Source organism: Myxocyprinus asiaticus, chromosome 5 (genome assembly GCF_019703515.2).
Source record: "Myxocyprinus asiaticus isolate MX2 ecotype Aquarium Trade chromosome 5, UBuf_Myxa_2, whole genome shotgun sequence".
In the NCBI taxonomy this organism is placed as follows: Eukaryota; Metazoa; Chordata; class Actinopteri; order Cypriniformes; family Catostomidae; genus Myxocyprinus; species Myxocyprinus asiaticus.
The window spans coordinates 34,475,233-34,496,277 of NC_059348.1; the positions used below are offsets into that span (position 1 = coordinate 34,475,233).

General features: G+C 37.6%; 1 protein-coding gene across 1 annotated transcript; it reads left to right on the plus strand.

Moving 5' to 3' along the window:
• Positions 1 to 283: 283 nt before the first annotated feature.
• LOC127440999 (ran-binding protein 9) lies at positions 284 to 20,128 on the plus strand. The gene is made up of 14 exons (XM_051698107.1): positions 284 to 927; positions 5,518 to 5,629; positions 5,792 to 5,844; positions 6,181 to 6,348; positions 7,426 to 7,448; positions 11,308 to 11,492; positions 11,582 to 11,694; positions 12,116 to 12,224; positions 12,320 to 12,474; positions 12,745 to 12,886; positions 13,118 to 13,239; positions 16,209 to 16,360; positions 16,633 to 16,744; positions 17,694 to 20,128. The coding sequence occupies exons 1-14, from the start codon at positions 711 to 713 to the stop codon at positions 17,822 to 17,824; spliced, it is 1,794 nt and encodes a 597-aa protein (XP_051554067.1). The 5' UTR covers positions 284 to 710; the 3' UTR covers positions 17,825 to 20,128.
• Positions 20,129 to 21,045: the final 917 nt, after the last annotated feature.

Here is a 21,045-nt window from a genome sequence, read left to right on the forward strand (position 1 = left end):
GTTTGATTATGTAAAATATGAAAGGAAATGTATTCCAATTATTCTTTATTGAAAAACTGATTATGGCGTTTGTTGTGTGGTTGTGAGTGTCTGTGGTCGTAATCTGCACGAATATACGCAAAATACTAACTAAATAACTGAATGAATGAAACACTGGAATAGGCACATTCTCATTTCCAAATCGATCTCAACTATGGATAACAACTCAAGTGAAAAGCAGGACATGTTATTGGTAGCTTGTGTCTAGTCTTGTACCAAGTCCTCGAGGAAGTGTGACTGGACCTTCAGAGAGCCAATCAGATCGCTGGATTCCACACTAACAACAAACAAAAGATCGGGGTTCCCTCTGCTGCTGTCTTTGCATTGCTTTTACCTAATTGCGTCTGTCCCATCGGCTGCATGTCGTCCTAAAAATCAAGGATCAACTTTCTGGATGTCTTTTCTGTCTTTGTGAGCTGCCGTTTTTCTGTTTTTACGCGATTAATTCTCTCGATGGTCTTGCTAACTCTGTCAGAGAGGCTGTTTGTGGCTAATCGCAGTTAGCTGGCTGGCTAAGCCTTCCGATCCGAATAAAACAAGCCAGAAATCTCTGCGGCTCTCCTCCTGCGGTGTCTGACAGTGGTCGCTTTTGCCACTGGACACTGCTAGAAAGCTGTCCAGCTAAAGATAGCTGGCAAGCTGTTGGTATCGAGGGCAGGAATCGGATCGCGATGTCAGGACCGTCATCGGGCTGTGGGTTTCTGATGTCGGTTGTCGTCCACGGAGACTTGGCTCTCAACGAGCAGGAAAAAGAGCTCAATCAGCGGCTCAGACGCCTCTATCCGGCCGTCAACGAGCAGGAGACCCCGCTGCCCAGATCCTGGAGCCCCAAAGACAAATTCAGCTACATCGGCCTGTCTCAGAACAACCTCCGGGTGCATTATAAAGGTAATGGAAGGCTAACAGCAGTTGAACACAAACAGCAGAATAGCAAGTTGTTTACAAGCTAAATGTTCCACCGGTCATTAGCCAGGTTAGCTCGTGTCCAGTTTCACCTCTGAATAGTGACATATAAAGACACTTGGCTCTAGACACTCTTAGCTTCAGTGTGCTTGTGTTGTCTTTGAATCAGACTCAAATAGCTTCCTTTTTGTTCTTACAAGCGATCGTTATGAAATAGGGATGTTCTTGAGTGATCATCATCGAACACACTAGCAGATCTAAGCAAACTAACAGTAACCAGCAAGCAACTTAGAAGTTCGACGATACTTTGGATAAAAATAATCTCCTGTTAGCATTATTTAGCATCATTCCTGAGCAGCATGGTCTGTTTATTTAGCAACTGCTAAAAGTTTCAAATGGGCTAACTGCGTGTTTATGGATATATAGAGTAATGTGTATATATGAACGACAAATAGAATTGGATTTAACGACAATGGCTTTAGTTTGCAGTTGCATACATAAAGTTAGTATAATGTTGCAAGGAGATGGTGGCGAGTTTCAGCGAGCTGTGAAGATGCTTCAGACATTTCCGGAAGCACCTATGGCGTTTCACTGCTGAAATTCAGTCATTGTCATCACCTTTGACTACATGATCCGTGTACAAAGGCCATAATAGATACAGCTGATGTACTCAAACAAGACTGTAAGAGCTGGTAGGCAGTGATCAAGCCTGGCGGATAAGCTTCAGCAAGGCCTGTGTATGATCTGCTATCGCGAATATGCAAGGGCTTTATTGGGAATAAATATCAGGTAAAGAAAAGCTGTAAATATTTTTATTAATACATTTAGTTGTTAAACATGATTCCAAAATCTAGTAATTGGCCTGATGGAAGTTAGTGAGGTGTCTACCATTTCCCTTAGCTGAGTCATAAAGGTAGGCCACAGAATGAACTGGGCCAGTCAGTACCGACGACAGGTAATGTTTCAGGTCAACATGTCTTGAAATGTTTTGTAAATCTATAAGGTACATACTGTATCATCTTATGTATCTAGCACTGGCTAACTCTGAATTACATGCCCTTAAAGTAATGTCGCAAGTCTTCATACAAGTTAAGCTCAGCAAGCTCGACATCATTTGTGACAAAATGATTACCACAACAAACTATTTAAATGTATTATGCCTTGTTTATTCAAAAATAAAAATGACCATTACAGAAAGGCACTTACAATGGGAGTTAATGTAGCTAGACAGTCTGTTAACATTAAAATAAACATTGTTTCAGAAATATAGCCACAAGATGTAAACATTTGTGTAAAGATGATTTTAGTGTGATAAAATTGCTTACACGGTTTACTGGGGCTACGTTATCATGACAACAAAGTTGTTATATTGGATATAACTTTACACAGATATGGTTAGGAAGAGATTTTATCACTAAAATCATGCACTTACATGTATAATGGCTATACACTTAAGGCCTTTTCATGGGTCAGAAATGGTCTTCGGTGGTGATTGACGACTTATACGGTCATCCACGTGCTTGAAGTTGGTTATTACATAATTACATTTAATTAATATTTAAAATAATTAATTGCATTTCATATTAACAATGGATATGAGTTATTTTTCACAAGATCTAAGTATGTGGAAGTATATTTTTTACTTTAAGGTGCTATGTGAAATCAGACTAAACCTAATTTAATAAACTCCTTATTTCTATAATTTAGTTTCTAGAAAGACTAGCTACATTGACCTAACCACAGAAATGAGGAGCCATCCATGGCAGGGCTCGACATTAAGCATTGTCATGAGCTTGTCCTTCAGACAAGCAAATTGGTCATTCTCTTGTCCGAGAAAAAAAGTTACTTGACAAGAAAAAAGGATGTAAGAAAGGAAAAAAAAGAAAAGCCTCCATCATCATCATCATTTACACCTAATATGGATTAAGAGCACAGTGCAGAAAGATGATAAATCATTACTCACCCTCAAGCCTGTATGATTTCTCTCTTTTGAGGAACACAAAATTAGATTTTTGGCAGAGTGTTAGTCACTGTCACAACATCTTTTTTTTTCTTCCATCAAATAAAAGTGAATAGAGACTGAAACTAACATTCTCTCTAACATCTTCTTTGAGTTCCACGGAAGATAGAAAGTCAGACAGGTTTTGAACAACATGAAGGCGAGTAATGACAGAATTTTTGGTAACACTTTACAATAAGTTTCCATTAATTAACGTTAGATTAAGCATTCGCTATCATGAACTAAAAATGAACAATATTTTTCAGCATTTATCAGTCTTAGTTAATGTTAGTTACTAAAAAAAATAAAAATAAAAAATTGTTCATTGTTAGTTCATAGTGCATGAACTAATGTTAACATATACAATTTTTTATTTTAGTGTATGAAAATGTATTAATATACTGTATGTTGGAATTAACATTAACCAAGATAAATAAATTATACAGTATAAAAGTGGTGTTTGTTGTTAGTTCATGTTAACTAATGTAGTTAACTATCGTAAACAAATGTAACCTTTTTGTAAAGTGTTACCAAATGTTAATTTTTGGGTAAATTATTGCTTTGAGAGTACAATTCAGTTGTCACTAGTTGCATTAATAACTGCTGTTTAATATTGACAAAATGCATTGAAAATATTAACAGATAAAATCCTGAGAACCTTGCTAAATCAGTTATGATGTATATTTGAAACAGATATATATATTAAAGATAGATAGTTTCCATTTTGTGTAATTTATTAATGTTATAGTATTAATATTATTACAATGTATATTGTTGCATATTTCTTAAAATTGACTGATTCACATGGCAGAGAAAATACCTCGGATACATACATCAGATGGAGCTCTAGAGAGATGAGAGGTGTAACCGGTCTTCAGGATGATGCATAAGTCTGTTTTAAGCTTTTCTCTTCACTACAGATAGTAATATTACACAAAGTGTTTTTGCCTTTCTTGCTGTATTAGCTATGAGGGAGACAAAATTAGATCGCTCCAACGTTGCATGCTTGCGATGAAGACAGCTTTGTTGAATATAAACAGGCAGTGCTGTTCCTCCCTATAGGCAAACTAAGCAAGTTGCTTAGGGCCCCTGATCCGCCAGGGGCCCCCCATACTGTCAAAGACATTATAAGTAGTGTTAAGAACATACTTAATTTAAACAATATTTTCTTTTTAACATTTCTTTTATATAATGCTATATTTTTCTATTTCCCTTTCACTAAAGATTACATAATCATCAGTGCAGAATGTGCATGAAAATTTGCAGACTAAGCTTTATCTCTAAATGACTCTCTGATAATACCTGAGTGGCTTGTTTGAGTCATATTGACTTGATCTTAGGAAATAAACTGGCCTTGTTTGCCTTCAGATATTCCTAAAGATTACTTAAATTATTAAGAGCCTTTGGAATGGAAAACAATGTCTGTTATGGAGTAGGAAACAAACATTTTCACTGGCACAGTCCAAGTAAACTCAGTAAAGTGTTCTACTCATGGGAACACATCGAATATTATAACCAGTCTTGATGAATTTATTTATGAAAATATTTATTTTGCCGAAAATTATGGAAAAATAGTGGCCTAAACACATTACAACTGCCACAGTTGTAATAAAAAAAGTTTAATATATTCCACATTTATCCACATGATTTGCATATTAACTACAACAATTTGGTCAAATACCACATTTACTGCTGTAAAATCGAGATACATTTTAGTAAGAATGATGATGTGTATTTGAAAATCCTTTGTCAAAATCCCTCAGAGCGGATCCCTTGCACGAGTGGTTGTGTTGTGGCTCGCACAACTTGCACCCCACTGAGCACACTCGCATGCTTCAGACATGCTGCATAAATGCGCGTCTCAGATGAGAAGCATATTTGGCGCGTATAAAGCACTGAAGCTGAGATGAAAATCATTCTTTTTGTTTTGGCGGCCCGAAATTTAGCTTGGACGGCCACTGAAAAATTTTCAATGTAGGAGAAACCCTGTATTTGAAACTGTGTATTTTAACATTTTTGGACTGGACTCATTCACTTCCACTGGAAGTAACTCGCTGTAACCGTGAACAAAAAATAAATAAAAAATTTCATAAACCAAGGGCGGTTCAAAATTATTTGCTGTGGTAATCAACATATGCCACAAATGCTGTTGATTGAGCTTAACTTGTAGTGAACCCCGAACATTCCTTTAAGTTGGCTATGTTGTTTGTATATGAATAAAATTGCCCAATTTTTGGGCGTTACATTTTAACATAAAACAAACTGCTTTTGAATTGCAAAACAAATATGCTTTGTTTCCAGGCAAAATATCATCATACCAAAGCATACTGCACTCACAGCCAAAAAAAAAAAAAAAAAAAAAAAAAAGAAATATATATATATATATATATATATATATATATATGTGTGTGTGTGTGTGTGTGTGTTTTTCTCATTGCAGCCTTTTGCTGTTCATGAAATGCTGGGGGTGTTGAAATGTAACAAATGTTCTAGATATTTTTTTGTAAATTGACAGCACCCACACAGCTGTGTTTTACATTAAATCAATATGAAAATATTCTGTTTATGTTATCCAGGTCACGGAAAGACACCTAAAGATGCAGCATCTGTTCGTGCGACTCACCCTATTCCAGCTGCCTGCGGGGTCTATTACTTTGAGGTGAAAATCATCAGTAAAGGACGAGATGGGTAAGGGGCCTTCAAAGAGAAGGAATTTGGTATTTTGATTGCAAGAACTTGGAATTACATTCCAGGGATTTAATTTATGATTGGAAAACAAGAATAACAGCCTGTAAAATTTTATTTAGCATAATTTCAACTGTAATATAACATTTTGTCTCTTGTGATCAGGTACATGGGGATTGGCCTGTCAGCTCAAGGTGTCAACATGAACAGACTCCCAGGTAAAGCAATGCTTTCAGGTGTGAGTCACTAGTCTTTGTCTGATTTATTTTATCTGACACATTAGGTATGTCAGTATTGTCAGATCAGTTTTGTCTTTGACATGCATTCTATTTCTAAAAGCATGGAGAAGAAGTTTATATGAAGCTAGCGGGCATGTTAAACTTGATTGCTCCCTCCAGCTTTTTGACTTTCACATACACTGGGTGGTTCCTCAGTGAGTCTGCAGCTTGCTTGGGAGATAAGAGTTTAGAGAGGGTGCAATGCTCTGTCCTTAGTTATTTTGCAGATCATTGTTCCCAAAATGCAAAAGTAACTGCACAGTGTTCTGCCTTTAGGTTGGGACAAACACTCGTATGGTTACCATGGTGATGATGGCCACTCCTTCTGCTCCTCCGGCACTGGACAGCCCTATGGTCCAACGTTTACAACAGGCAATGTGATTGGCTGCTGTGTGAACCTCATCAACAATACCTGTTTCTACACAAAAAATGGCCACAGTCTAGGTAGTAACCATTCATATTACACTGGAACTGTTAAAGGAATATTTTGGGTTCAATACAAGTTCAGCTCAATTGACAGCATTTGTGGCATAATATTAATTATGACAAAAATTAACTTTGCCCCTCCTTTTCTATAAAAAAAGCAAAAATTGAGTTCACAGCGAGGAACTTACAATGGAAGTGAATTAGGGTCAATTTTTAAACGTTAAAATACAAACAGTTGCAAAAGTATAGCATCAAGACATAAAGGATATGCATGTAAAAAAATGTAGTGTGATAAAAACACTTACTTAAGTTTGAATTGGCATTGATAATATTGTAATTGTGTGTTTATGTTTTTCAGGCATAGCCTTTTCTGTGTAAAGTTATAAGCAATTTTACAACTTCGTTTCCGTGACGATGTAATGTCAGCAAACCCTAAAATGACTAAAAGTGATGATGTAAACAACTTTACAGCTCAAATAATACACTAGTTGTAACAGAATAATTAATTGAAGTGCTTTTATAAAATTATAAGCTACACATTTCTGCCTTTATACCCTCCAAAAAATGGCCACATTCACTTCCGTTCACATTCACTTCACAAGTGCCTGATCACTGTAACCTAGATTTTTTTTTTTTAGAGAGAGAGAGAGAGAGAGAGGAGGAGTGACAACATGAAACTAATTTTTGTGCCATAAATGCCGTTGATTCAGCTTAATTTGTATTGAACCTGGAATGTTCCTTTAAAATGGCATTGACTGTTAGTTAACTGTTTAGGGATAGTTTACCCAAACAAGAAAAGTATGTCATTATTTACTCACCCTCAAGTTGTTCTGGGTCACTTTTTTCCATTTAAAGAAACTAAATGAGTGGATGAGTGAAATGACAAAGTATCATGAAAGTGGTATATTCTGTATGACTTGTACAGTATGTTCTAATTCTGAGGAACAGCCTGGAATTGAAGTTGTTATTGACTGAAAATCTCAGCCTCTGCTGAAGCTCTCAAATCAAATATGGTGTCATTAATTGCGTCATAGCACAGTTAAAAAGTTTGAATTGGCATTGATAATATTGTAATTGTGTGTTTATGTTTTTCAGGCATAGCCTTTACAGATTTACCGGTAAGTCTTTTAAAAAAAAATCATAATCACATCTAAGATTGCAATAATAATATTGTTGGTTTTTGTAATATTTCACCAGAAGGCTTTCTCAGATCATATCAAATCTGTTTACATTCTGTTTATGTGCATATATGATTGGTCACATTTAGGTATATCATTTGTAGCTTTTACAGTTTGCCATATTTGTGTTCACGTTTCAATGTTTGCCTAAATGTAATAGGGTTAATTAACTTTGCAGGGGAAACATTTTGGTACTGTCTTGTCCTTTCCTCCTCCATTGTTCAAGTTGTTGGACTGATAGCCCCTAAACATTTCTCTTGCTGAATGAACAGAGGCCTGTTTGGGGCTAAAACAATAATACATTGAGCAGAAAACACAGTTGGCTAGTGACCAGCATTCATGTTACTCTGAGTACTTCTGTGAAGTATGTCAGTTTAGCAGCCCTGACCTTTCTCTCTATTGGACCATGAGCTCCAGCTCTCTTCGGTTATTCTCCTGAAAGCATCACAAAACAGCTAATATGTCCCTGCCCCCCTGACCTGACCAATAAACCAGCATTTTAATTATATAGTTCTATCCTGCAGATGAACTATTAATGAAAATGAACCTTGACAATTACCAACACACTGTTTTTAGTGTGAGAAGGTGGCTGACAAGAATATGGTCACTTAAAAACCCCATCATAACTCATGGCAAGAAAGGAAGATTTGACAATTTCTTAAAATATGGCAAAACATTTTTTAAGATATTTTAATTTTATAATTATATTCCATCAAATTTAAGTGAGTTATATTTAACAAAATAAAAGAAAAAAATCCTTTTAAATTTTACGTTTTATACATTTAATTTAGTAAAACATTGCACTATTCAATTTGATGGAATTTTGGTAATAATTGAAATGTGTAAATCTTAAAAAAAGTCTTTTTTTGACTGTAGTTCAACCAAAAATGTAAGTTCTATCATTATTTCGTCAACCTCATGCTTTTCCAAACCCGTTTTCTCCAAGAAACAAAAAAGATGTTATGCAGAATTTTTTTGTAACTGACAGCTAGGGGTGGGTAAAAATATAGTTTTTCTGATTAATCGTGATATTCATTTGAGCAATCTCAATATTGATTCTTAAATCCCAAGATCAATCTTACACTCAATGCGCAACCCTCCACTACACTGAGAGGAAATCACTCGCATTTGCCAAATTTCGCGCTATGCGAATAAAGTGAATATATTTGGCAACTGGCTGGTAAATGTTTACATTTTACTCACCAGTAATTGTGTAGTTTATTCGTGAAGTGTTCAGCAGCGAGATCCTTTCACAGCGTGTTGAGCGTAAAAGATTTTCTGTGTAATGTGTGTTCAAGGACGAGATCCACGCAACCCATTTGTCATTGAATACTATTTTTTAAATACCCTTTCTGTTCTTTACGGTCAGTTGTTGATCAAAAATAACTACAAATTTTTTTTTTTTAATTCTAATCATGCATCGCACAGATGAGGTAAAGCCATTTGAGTCCTCTCTAGTTAAGATGCGCTCATTTAAAGGTGCTGTTTACAGAAATGCGTTTTTTTTGTTAAAGAGACAGTACCGGGTTTAGAACGTGTTCAACAAATCAGTGTAATTGCTTGTAAATAGTTCAAATTATGCAATTTAACAATAAATATGTAATATATACAGGTGCATCTCAATAAATTAGAATGTTGTGGAAAAGTTCATTTATTTCAGTAATTCAACTCAAATTGTGAAACTCGTGTATTAAATAAATTCAATGCACACAGACTGAAGTAGTTTAAGTCTTTGGTTCTTTTAATTGTGATGATTTTGGCTCACATTTAACAAAAACCCACCAATTCACTATCTCAACAAATTAGAATACATCATAAGACCAATAAAAAAAAAAACATTTTTAGTGAATTGTTGGCCTTCTGGAAAGTATGTTCATTTACTGTATATGTACTCAATACTTGGTAGGGGCTCCTTTTGGCTTTAATTACTGCCTCAATTCAGCGTGGCATGGAGGTGATCAGTTTGTGGCACTGCTGAGGTGGTATGGAAGCCCAGGTTTCTTTGACAGTGGCCTTCAGCTCATCTGCATTTTTTGGTCTCTTGTTTCTCATTTTCCTCTTGACAATACCCCATAGATTCTCTATGGGGTTCAGGTCTGGTGAGTTTGCTGGCCAGTCAAGCACACCAACACCATGGTCATTTAACCAACTTTTGGTGCTTTTGGCAGTGTGGGCAGGTGCCAAATCCTGCTGGAAAATGAAATCAGCATCTTTAAAAAGCTGGTCAGCAGAAGGAAGCATGAAGTGCTCCAAAATTTCTTGGTAAACAGGTGCAGTGACTTTGGTTTTCAAAAAACACAATGGACCAACACCAGCAGATGACATTGCACCCCAAATCATCACAGACTGTGGAAACTTAACACTGGACTTCAAGCAACTTGGGCTATGAGCTTCTCCACCCTACCTCCAGACTCTAGGACCTTGGTTTCCAAATGAAATTCAAAACTTGCTCTCATCTGAAAAGAGGACTTTGGAACACTGGGCAACAGTCCAGTTCTTCTTCTCCTTAGCCCAGGTAAGACGCCTCTGACGTTGTCTGTGGTTCAGGAGTGGCTTATCAAGAGGAATACGACAACTGTAGCCAAATTCCTTGACACGTCTGTGTGTGGTGGCTCTTGATGCCTTGACCCCAGCCTCAGTCCATTCCTCATGAAGTTCACCCAAATTCTTGAATCGATTTTGCTTGACAATCATAAGGCTGTGGTTCTCTCGGTTGGTTGTGCATCTTTTTCTTCCACACTTTTTCCTTCCACTCAACTTTCTGTTAACATGCTTGGATACAGCACTCTGTGAACAGCCAGCTTCTTTGGCAATGAGTGTTTGTGGCTTACCCTCCTTGTGAAGGGTGTCAATGATTGTCTTCTGGACAACTGTCAGATCAGCAGTCTTCCCCGTGATTGTGTAGCCTAGTGAACCAAACTGAGAGACCATTTTGAAGGCTCAGGAAACCTTTGCAGGTGTTTTGAGTTGATTAGCTGATTGGCATGTCACCATATTCTAATTTGTTGAGATAGTGAATTGGTGGGTTTTTGTTAAATTTGAGCCAAAATCATCACAATTAAAAGAACCAAAGACTTAAACTACTTCAGTCTGTGTGCACTGAATTTATTTAATACACGAGTTTCACAATTTGAGTTGAATTACTGAAATAAATGAACTTTTCCACGACATTCTAATTTATTGAGATGCACCTGTATATGTGTGTGTGTGTGTGTGTGTGTGTGTGTGTATATATATATATATATATATATATATATATTAAATACAATATCTTATTTATATATTGAATACATTTATTTGTTCATTTTTAAAAAGCTAAAATGTGACAAATGATAAAGTAATAAAATATAATTAGTAAAATTAATATATTCCTAATGTACCAAGTTAAAAGGTCCCCTGTATAATTAACAGCATTAGCTGGGAGACAATTTCTTTTATTTGTAAGCAAAAGGGACATTATAACTGAAATAAACCCATATGAATCGATATTGAATCTAATCGAATCAAAATCCGAATCGAATCGAGAGCTTGTGAATCGGAATCGAACTGAATCGGGAATCTGTATCAATACCCAGCTCTACTGACAGCCTCAGTCCGAATTGACTTTCATTGCATAGAAAAAAGGGCAGCATCAATATACTTCAAAATTTCTCCTCTTATGTTCCATGTAAGAAAGGAAGCCCTATGGGTTTGTAATGACATATGGATGAGTGAATTAAAATGTTTAGGTGAAATAACCCTTTAAGTTAACTAATGAATGCAATCCACATCTAGTAATATTTGCTTGTTTTCCTTTTAGCCTAACCTGTACCCTACAGTGGGTCTACAAACCCCAGGGGAAGTCGTGGATGCCAACTTTGGGCAGCACCCCTTTGTCTTTGATATTGAGGATTACATGCGTGAATGGAGAACCAAGATTCAGGCCCAGATTGACCGCTTCCCCATTGGCGAGAGAGAGGGAGAATGGCAGGCCATGATTCAGAAGTGAGTACTTTTGATTTTGCATATTTGAATAAGGTTGACGTTGACTCATTTGGAATTATTCATTCTCTTCTGTCACACTTTTTTCGTAGGATGGTGGCGTCTTATCTGGTTCACCACAGCTACTGTGCCACTGCTGAAGCCTTTGCCAAATCAACTGACCAGGCTGTGCATGAGGAACTCGCTTCTATCAAAAACAGACAGAGTGAGTTTCTTCTGTGTCAACACATTTAAGGTGATGGTTTACCCAAAAATGACAATTGTCATCATTTGCTCACCCTCATGTTCTTACAAACCCATTTGTCTTTTTTCTTCCATGGAACGCAAAATGAAATGTTAGGTGGAATGTAAGAGATTGTCAGCTTCAGTCACCATTCTTTTAAAGTACTGAAAAAAGATGCAAGTCAATGGTGACTGAGACTGTCATTCCACCTAACATCTCCTTTTGCATACCAAGGAAGAAAGTAAGTCATTTTGGAACAACATGAGGGTAAGTAAAGGATGACTGAAGTTTCATTGTTTTAGGTGAACTAATATTCCTTTAAGGATCAGGGTTGCTAACACAAAGGCTGCAGGTACTGTCCCACTGGACCCTTCAGTAATGATTTCAACATTTTTAATTGTAGAGATCCAGAAGCTGGTCCTGTCTGGCAGAATGGGAGAGGCTATAGAGACCACTCAGCAACTTTACCCTAACCTGTTAGAGAGAAACCCAGACCTCCTATTTATGTTGAAGTGAGTTTAATGGATTAAATCCTTCAAAAAATGGACATCTTCATTGAGGATAATATATATTCATGAAGTGGTACTATCTCTGTCTGTTTGTCCAGAGTCAGGCAGTTCATTGAGATGGTGAATGGGACTGACAGTGAGGTCAGGTGTCTGGGTGGAAGGAGCCCTAAATCACAGGATAGTTACCCAGGCTCCCCCCGCCTCTTCAACAGTCCAGCCCACAAACCCAGCAGCTCCCAGGCCTACCAGACAGGTACACACACTACACGCACCCTACTAAAGGATGTTGCAATGGCAGGCCACCATGCAAATCTTGTCATATTTCCATTTCTTGTGTTCATTCACCATGAGTGGACATTATCTTACCAAAGAAGGACAATTTTTATGTATTTTCTTCTCATCTAAATGTCAATGGTCAGTTAAATCATTTTCATTTTTTGTTTATCTGTTTGATTAAACGACCAAGAATAACAGATGTTGTCATTGGTTCTTTGTGATCATTTGTACTTCTCTCTATCTCTAGGTTTTGATAGTAATTACTGTAATGGAGTTTCATCAAGTAAAGGCCACACCTCTACCCATAGTCACAAGTCATGTCCCCCTACCCTGCCAAGCACCGATCTCAGTGTCCTGAATGGGAGTCGGGGCCAGCAGACCAACTCTAGGTTGTAACAGCACAGAGAACATATTTTTACATTGTTTCATTTATGACAGTTTATCAGAAGTAAAACTGCAATACTTCAAGGCAATAAAGAATATAATAACTGCACACCACAAAATTAGCTCCACAACTGCTTTGTGATGATTTAGCAGGGAAACTATATTATGTAGCTACATACTGTAAGTCATAGTTCCTTTTGGTGTTGTTGTGTAAATGTTGACTCTGTCACCCACAGCACTGAGATGGAGATGGAGGTTGATCACTTCTCAAACGGAGTGTCCGAGTCCTCTTCAAATGGTTTTCTGAATGGCAGCTCTACACATGGGACAGAGCTGGAGGACTGTGATGCAGATATGGGTGTGTAGATTAATTAGGTTCACTGTTAAAGGGATAGTTCACCCAAAAATGAATATGCTGTCATAATTTACCCATACTCATGTTGTTCCGAACCCATATGACTCTCTTTCTTATGCGGAACACAAAAGGAGACATTTTAATGAAGATCCTCCAGCTTCTTTCAGCACAATGGCATTGGAAAGGGTCTCTTTTTAAAGCTTGAAGGAATAGTTCACCCAAAAATGAAGATTCTCTCATCATTAACTCACCCTCATGCCATCCCAGATGTGTGACTTTCTTTCTTCTACAGAACACAAAAATCTTTTGAAGAATATCTCAGCTCTGTAGGTCCATTCAATGCAAGTGAATGGTGGCCAGACATTTGAAGCTCCAAAAAGCACTTAAAGGCAGCATAAAAGTAATCCATAAGACTCCAGTGGTTAAATCTGTGTCTTCAGAAGCAATGTAATAGGTGTTGGTGAGAACAGATCAATATTTAAGTCCTTTTTAACTATAAATCTCTGTCTTCACTTCCACTTCCACATTCTTCTTTTGTTTTTTGGCGATTCACATACTTCGTGCATATCGCCAACTACTGGGCAGGGAGGAGAATTTACAGTTAAAAAGGACTTAAATATTAATCTGTTTCTCACCCACACCTATCATATGGCTTCAGAAGACATGGATTAAATCACTGGAATGGGATGCATTATTTTTATGCTTCCTTTATATCCTTTTTGGAGCTTCAAAGTTCTGGCCACCATTCACTTGCATTGAATGGACCAACAGAGCTGAGTTATTCTTCTAGAAATCTTTGTTTGTGTTCAGCAGAAGAAAGTCATACACATCTGAGATGGCATGAGTAAATGATGAAAGAATTTTCATTTTTGAGTGAATTATCCAATTAAAAAAAGAACACAAAAGTATAAAAGTAGTCCATGTGACATATTACGAGTCTTCTGAAGGCATACAGGTGCATCTCAATAAATTAGAATGTCGTGGAAAAGTTCATTTATTTCAGTAATTCAACTCAAATTGTGAAACTCGTGTATTAAATAAATTCAATGCACACAGACTGAAGTAGTTCAAGTCTTTGGTTCTTTTAATTGTGATGATTTTGGCTCACATTTAACAAAAACCCACCAATTCACTATCTCAAAAAATTAGAATATGGTGACATGCCAATCAGCTAATCAACTCAAAACACCTGCAAAGGTTTCCTGAGCCTTCAAAATGGTCTCTCAGTTTGGTTCACTAGGCTACACAATCATGGGGAAGACTGCTGATCTGACAGTTGTCCAGAAGACAATCATTGACACCCTTCACAAGGAGGGTAAGCCACAAACATCCATTGCCAAAGAAGCTGGCTGTTCACAGAGTGTTGTATCCAAGCATGTTAACAGAAAGTTGAGTGGAAGGAAAAAGTGTGGAAGAAAAAGATGCACAACCAACCGAGAGAACCGCAGCCTTATGAGGATTGTCAAGCAAAATCAATTCAAGAATTTGGGTGAACTTCACAAGGAATGGACTGAGGCTGGGGTCAAGGCATCAAGAGCCACCACACACAGACGTGTCAAGGAATTTGGCTACAGTTGTCGTATTCCTCTTGTTAAGCCACTCCTGAACCACAGACAACTTCAGAGGCGTCTTACCTGGGCTAAGGAGAAGAAGAACTGGACTGTTGCCCAGTGGTCCAAAGTCCTCTTTTCAGATGAGAGCAAGTTTTGTATTTCATTTGGAAACCAAGGTCCTAGAGTCTGGAGGAAGGGTGGAGAAGCTCATAGCCCAAGTTTCTTGAAGTCCAGTGTTAAGTTTCCACAGTCTGTGATGATTTGGGGTGCAATGTCATCTGCTGGTGTTGGTCCATTGTGTTTTTTGAAAACCAAAGTCACTGCACCTGTTTACCAAGAAATTTTGGAGCACTTCATGCTTCCTTCTGCTGACCAGCTTTTTAAAGATGCTGATTTCATTTTCCAGCAGGATTTGGCACCTGCCCACACTGCCAAAAGCACCAAAAGTTGGTTAAATGACCATGGTGTTGGTGTGCTTGACTGGCCAGCAAACTCACCAGACCTGAACCCCATAGAGAATCTATGGGGTATTGTCAAGAGGAAAATGAGAAACAAGAGACCAAAAAATGCAGATGAGCTGAAGGCCACTGTCAAAGAAACCTGGGCTTCCATACCACCTCAGCAGTGCCACAAACTGATCACCTCCATGCCACACCGAATTGAGGCAGTAATTAAAGCAAAAGGAGCCCCTACCAAGTATTGAGTACATATACAGTAAATGAACATACTTTCCAGAAGGCCAACAATTCACTAAAAATGTTTTTTTTATTGGTCTTATGATGTATTCTAATTTTTTGAGATAGTGAATTGGTGGGTTTTTGTTAAATGTGAGCCAAAATCATCACAATTAAAAGAACCAAAGACTTGAACTACTTCAGTCAGTGTGCATTGTATTTATTTAATACACGAGTTTCACAATTTGAGTTGAATTACTGAAATAAATGAACTTTTCCACGACATTCTAATTTATTGAGATGCACCTGTACATTTTGGTGAGAATCAACCTGAAAACCTTGACGTCTATTGTGCGTTTATGAGTGAATGGACCACTTTTATGATACTTTTGGGTCCTTTTTAAGGTTTAAAGTGGGGCACTATCCACTGCCATTGTGTCAGAAAGACAGGGGCTTTAATTAAACATCTTCATTTGAGTTCCACATATAGAAAACAAAATTATACAGGCTTGAAATTACATGAAGTCAGACTAATGACAATTAAAATTCCTTTACGGGAAACTTCTCTATAATACCTGTGAATTGGCACAAATTTTCACCAATGAGATCTGTTGTAAGAAGGCAAAAATTTGCATAGAAAATCTGAGCCTGTGCATGTGACTCCCAACCATTTGATCAATGACATGACAGTCATGCAAAATGAATGCAGTGCTGTACTTGCATGGATTACATATTCTGTACACAGACGTAGACAGCTCTCAATCTAAGAGACAGCTGTGCGGGGGGAGCCAGGCAGCCATCGAGAGAATGATCCAGTTTGGACGAGAATTGCAGAGCATGAGTGAACTCCTTCGCCGTGAACGGGGCAAAAACTCAGCCAATAAGAAGATGCTCAAGGTACTTTTATCAATACTCGTGTGAAAGGTGGAGAATATAAGTGCAGCTTGACTTGTAATAATATGTGTTGTCGTATGAGATGATGTCACTCCTCGAACCATGTCTGAGATTAAAATAGTCCTTTAAGGTGGGGAAAACCCAAGTATAATATGTTTTTGGTAATGATTGAGACTTGAGGAGATTAGGTCAATTCTATATTTCTTTTTTTTTTTTTCTTTTTTTTTAATATCATAAGGGTTCTTTGTCTCTTTCTCCCCCTTCCATTTTCACAGGATGCGTTCAGTATGCTGGCATATTCAGATCCATGGAACAGCCCTGTGGGCTACCAGCTGGACTCCATCCAGAGAGAGCCTGTCTGCTCTACACTTAACAGTGCAATATTAGGTACAGCTTCAGTCTTCCTGTATTTTAGATATTAGAAGATAAAGGGATATTTCACTGTGATGGGGACCAAGCAGTCACAAGGAGAATCACACCGTAGAGAATGAATGGTGTTCCAAAAAGATGTTTATTTTGTTGGAGCTGCAAAATGTGCAAATAAATGGTGTTTAAAAGCAATCATAAAAACTAAAAAAATTTGAAGAAAAAAAAACAGTCTAAAAACTAGACCTGTTTTAGGTACTAAAACAGTACCAACTCCCCTCCCTCAATTATGGAGGCCAGAGTTTCTTTGCACTCAAACAGTGCTAGCATAACCTTGTACATGTGCTCAAACACTCGTCATCCATCTTCTCTTGCACCTAGTGGCGGCTGGGTTAAATAGGAAAATTTTCCTACCTTTGCCAATTGGAACATACCATTATTTTACATAAAATTAACTCTCATCTTCCCATTCTTAAATACAATATCTTTGAATAAGAACAAGAAATAAATGAGAGTTAAAAACATCAATAAATAGGACGGATAAAACATTTGCACAATAAAACCCCAATAAATATTGAAAATGGGTGAGTAAAACAAGAAACAAGTCCATTAGACACATTAAAATCCTGTGATGGAGACGGACTCGCAGGCTCTCAATCACTGTTCGCATCATTTACAGACCCTCGTAATCCCATCTGACTTTCTTCAGTGGAACATAAGAGGAAATGTTAGGCAGAATGTTATCCTCAGTCACCATTAAATTTTATGGTATAGTAAAAAGATGCAGTATTCTGCCTAAGATCTCTTGTGTTCCACAGAAGAAAGTAAGTATTTAGAACAACATGGGAGTAAGTAAATGACAGAATTTTCATTAACTATCTAAAGTCAGATAGTTTTGGCTTTGGTAAAAAAAACATGGCTCCCGCTGATGCGATAAGTAGAATCTTACACATGTGTTTTTGTCATTCAGAGACTCATAACCTGCCAAAGCAGCCTCCCTTGGCACTTGCCGTTGGCCAGGCAGCTCAGTGTCTGTCCCTCATGGCTCGCGCTGGCAGTGGATCCTGCGCCTTTGCATCAGTGGATGATTACCTGCACTAACCCCTGGAGAATCATCCCACAAATAACCATGTGAAGAAGGCCCACATCACCCTAGTCCATCCCAGAGTCCCGAAACTGGGGCCCAGTTTTGAAACCATGGCCTGATGAACTGAGCCTCCACTTGGCCAGACCCATCCTGGCTCTCTGATAGACTGGATCATCTTCACCCAGGCCCAAAATGGCCTAAAGACGCATTAGGAGAGGGATCCTTCACAGTCAGATAAAATCCCAAATCATTATGGTCTTTTTTTTTTTTCCTTTTGTCTTTTTTATTTTGGGGGAGGGGAGGAGGTGTTGGGTGGGAGGCTGGGTGGGGGTGGGGCGCAGCAGGCTGATTGTTTGTTTCCTAATTTACAAGGCATGAGGAAAATTATTATGACATAATTAATGTTATTATCAGTAAACTTGCATATAAGATATATTTGTTCTTGGTTGAAAGCAGGCAGAGTGAGCTAGACCAAATAACTAAGGTCCCACTGCAGTAAAACCCTGCTATTTTCTGGTCTCAGCTTGTGTACTTTTACCATTTTAAAAAAAAAAAAGAAAAGAGAAAAAAATATTGAAATAATATAAACATAAGGAGTGGAAGATTTAGTTACATTACGGTAAAAAAAAACATTTAAAATCCACAAGACCTAACACTGCTGGACTCATCCTTAGTGGTGGAACTTAGTATAGAGTGTTAACGTGAGCTGTTTGAGTTATGCCCTTCTTTGTGCAAGCGCACCCTCTCTCTGCCAACTGCACATCAGGACTGATGCAATGTTCGGACACTTTGATTTGTAAATGTATTGATGTCTATGGTCTTTTCAGCCACCTCAATCCCTTACTCCTTCTTTTTAAAGTCCGTATTCTGGTGTTCTCTCATCACTCATTGCCTGCACTGTATTTTTGTGCAGTTTGGATGTGTGACAGGAATGTGGTAAAATAAGGTCATACCCAGTCCCGGAGAGGCAAGCCATCTCCATTGTTTATTCTCCTGTTTACCAGTCAAGCCCTCAGACCATCAGTACTTTTAAAACAAGGAGAATAGTACAGTATTGTCATCAACACTGTCTTATCATTTTCAGTAATAAAACAAATACCCAGTTGAAGATATACCAGGTCTGTTTTCACACACTCCAGTGTGTATTTGGATGTTGCACAACCTTATTGGTGGTGATAATACCAGTTTGTTACTAAATATGTAATTACACTATAGATACATAATAACTAATGAACAATGCAATTGTGAATCATAGCCAAATGTGTCACATCAAATGTATTATTTAGAACAAAGTTATGTTGTTTAGTATAGTGGTTTGTAAAACTGGGGTCCACAAGGGGGTGCTTGGGGCAGAGACTACAAACAGTGCAAGGAACGAAAACTGAAAAAGAACATACGTTTTTGCATTACGTAACCAAAACCATGAACAAAGTTATTTTAAATTGTTCCGGAGTGAAAACGTTATTTTTAAATGGTGGTAACCGGTTATAACAGGTTTATTTTTGTTCCGATACGTTTTTCATGAAACCTAAGGCAAAAGGGTTTATCACTGTAAGTTTTTGGAAGTACACCACTTTGTGTTGCCCAAAAAAATGAAACTTACTTTGATCCTGAAGGAAACTGCTGCATCACACATTATTTTGCCTAATTGCCCATTGTGGATGTCACATTCTGTGAATGAAGACCTTTTTAACAACTATATATAATTACTACATATACTGTGTATGCACAGCTAATCCAGATACAAGGAAAACATTATTAGAGGTAAAAAGTACATTTCTCAGTTGTTTCCAAGTCTTCACTGAATTATTGTTTGATATGATGCATTAATACAGATTTGATGCCCAAACCAGAACGAACTGAAATGAAAAACATTTAGTTTTTAGTCCCTGGCTAGGGGGGTCCATGGGGGGCATAATTAACATTTCATTCTGCTTTCCAAAGACTGGTTGAAAATCATCAGATTAATCGTAACTATTCTACTGACAGACATATATATTATTATTATTATTATTATTTTTTTAAATCACAAGATATTATTTTAAGTTTGTGATGAAAAATGTTTTGAACCTTTAGCTTGCTCACTGGGGAATGCAAGGCCGTATTCTTTGGAAAGCTGCTTTGGAACAATATTAACTGTGAACGTGCTATACAAATACACTTGAATTTAATAAAAAATGTTTCTCTTCATTTATATACAAACATTAAAGGTAAAAAGTAGATTAGAAAAAATATGCACTGTAAACGTAATACAAAAATATTTTTTTTATCATTTTATATATACAGTGCATTCAGAAAGTATTCAGACCCCTTTTTTTCACATTTTGTTATGTTACAGCTTTATGCTAAAGTGCTTTAAATTATTGATTTTCTTCACTTCAATCTACACTCCATACCCCATAATGACAGCAAAAACGAGATTTTTGATAACTTTGCAAATTTACTAAAAAGAAAAAACTGAAATATCACATTGACATAAGTATTCAAACCCTTTGCTATGACACTTGAAATTTAGCTTAGGTGCATCCCATTTCTCTGGATCATCTTTGAGATGTTTCTACACTTTGATTGGAGTCCACCTGTGGCAAATTAAATTGATAGGGCATGATTTGGAAAGTCATGCACATGTCTATATAAGGTCTCACAGCTGAAAATGCATATCAGAGCAAAAACCAAGCCATGAGGTCAAAGGAACTTCCTGCAGTGCTCAGAGACAGGATTGTGTCAAGGCACAGATCTGGGGAAGGCTACAAAAAAATGTCAGCTGCATTGAAGGTTCCCAAGAGCACTTTGGCCTCCTTAATTCTTAATTGGAAGAAGTTTGGAACAACCAGGACTCTTCCTATAGCTGGCAGCCCAGCAAAACTGAGCAATCGAGGGAAAAGGGCCTTGGTAAGAGAGGTGACCAAGAACCCGATGGTCACTCTGGTTGAGCTCCAGAGATCATGTGTGGAGAGTGGCCAGATGGAAGCCTCTCCTCAGTGCAAAAAAGCACCTAAAGGACTCTCAGACTGAGAAACAAGGTTCTCTGGTCTGATAAAATAAAGATTGAACTGTTTGGCCTCAATTCCAAGCGTCAAGTCTGGGGGAAAACAGGCACTGCTCATCACCTGTGCAATACTATCCCAGCGGTGAAACATGGTGGTAGCATCATGCTGTGGGGGTGTTTTTCAGCGGCAGGGACTGGGGGACTGGTCAGGGTTGAAGGAAAGCTGAATGCAGCAAAATACAGAGG

Bases quoted from the DNA above. Each gene is read 5' to 3' on its own strand.
- LOC127440999 (XM_051698107.1), top strand. From the start codon at position 711: ATGTCAGGACCGTCATCGGGCTGTGGGTTTCTGATGTCGGTTGTCGTC. The intron at 11,493-11,581 runs GTGAGTACTTTT...CTTTTTTCGTAG, and splicing joins TGGCAGGCCATGATTCAGAA to GATGGTGGCGTCTTATCTGG. The intron at 11,695-12,115 runs GTGAGTTTCTTC...TTTTAATTGTAG, and splicing joins TTCTATCAAAAACAGACAGA to AGATCCAGAAGCTGGTCCTG.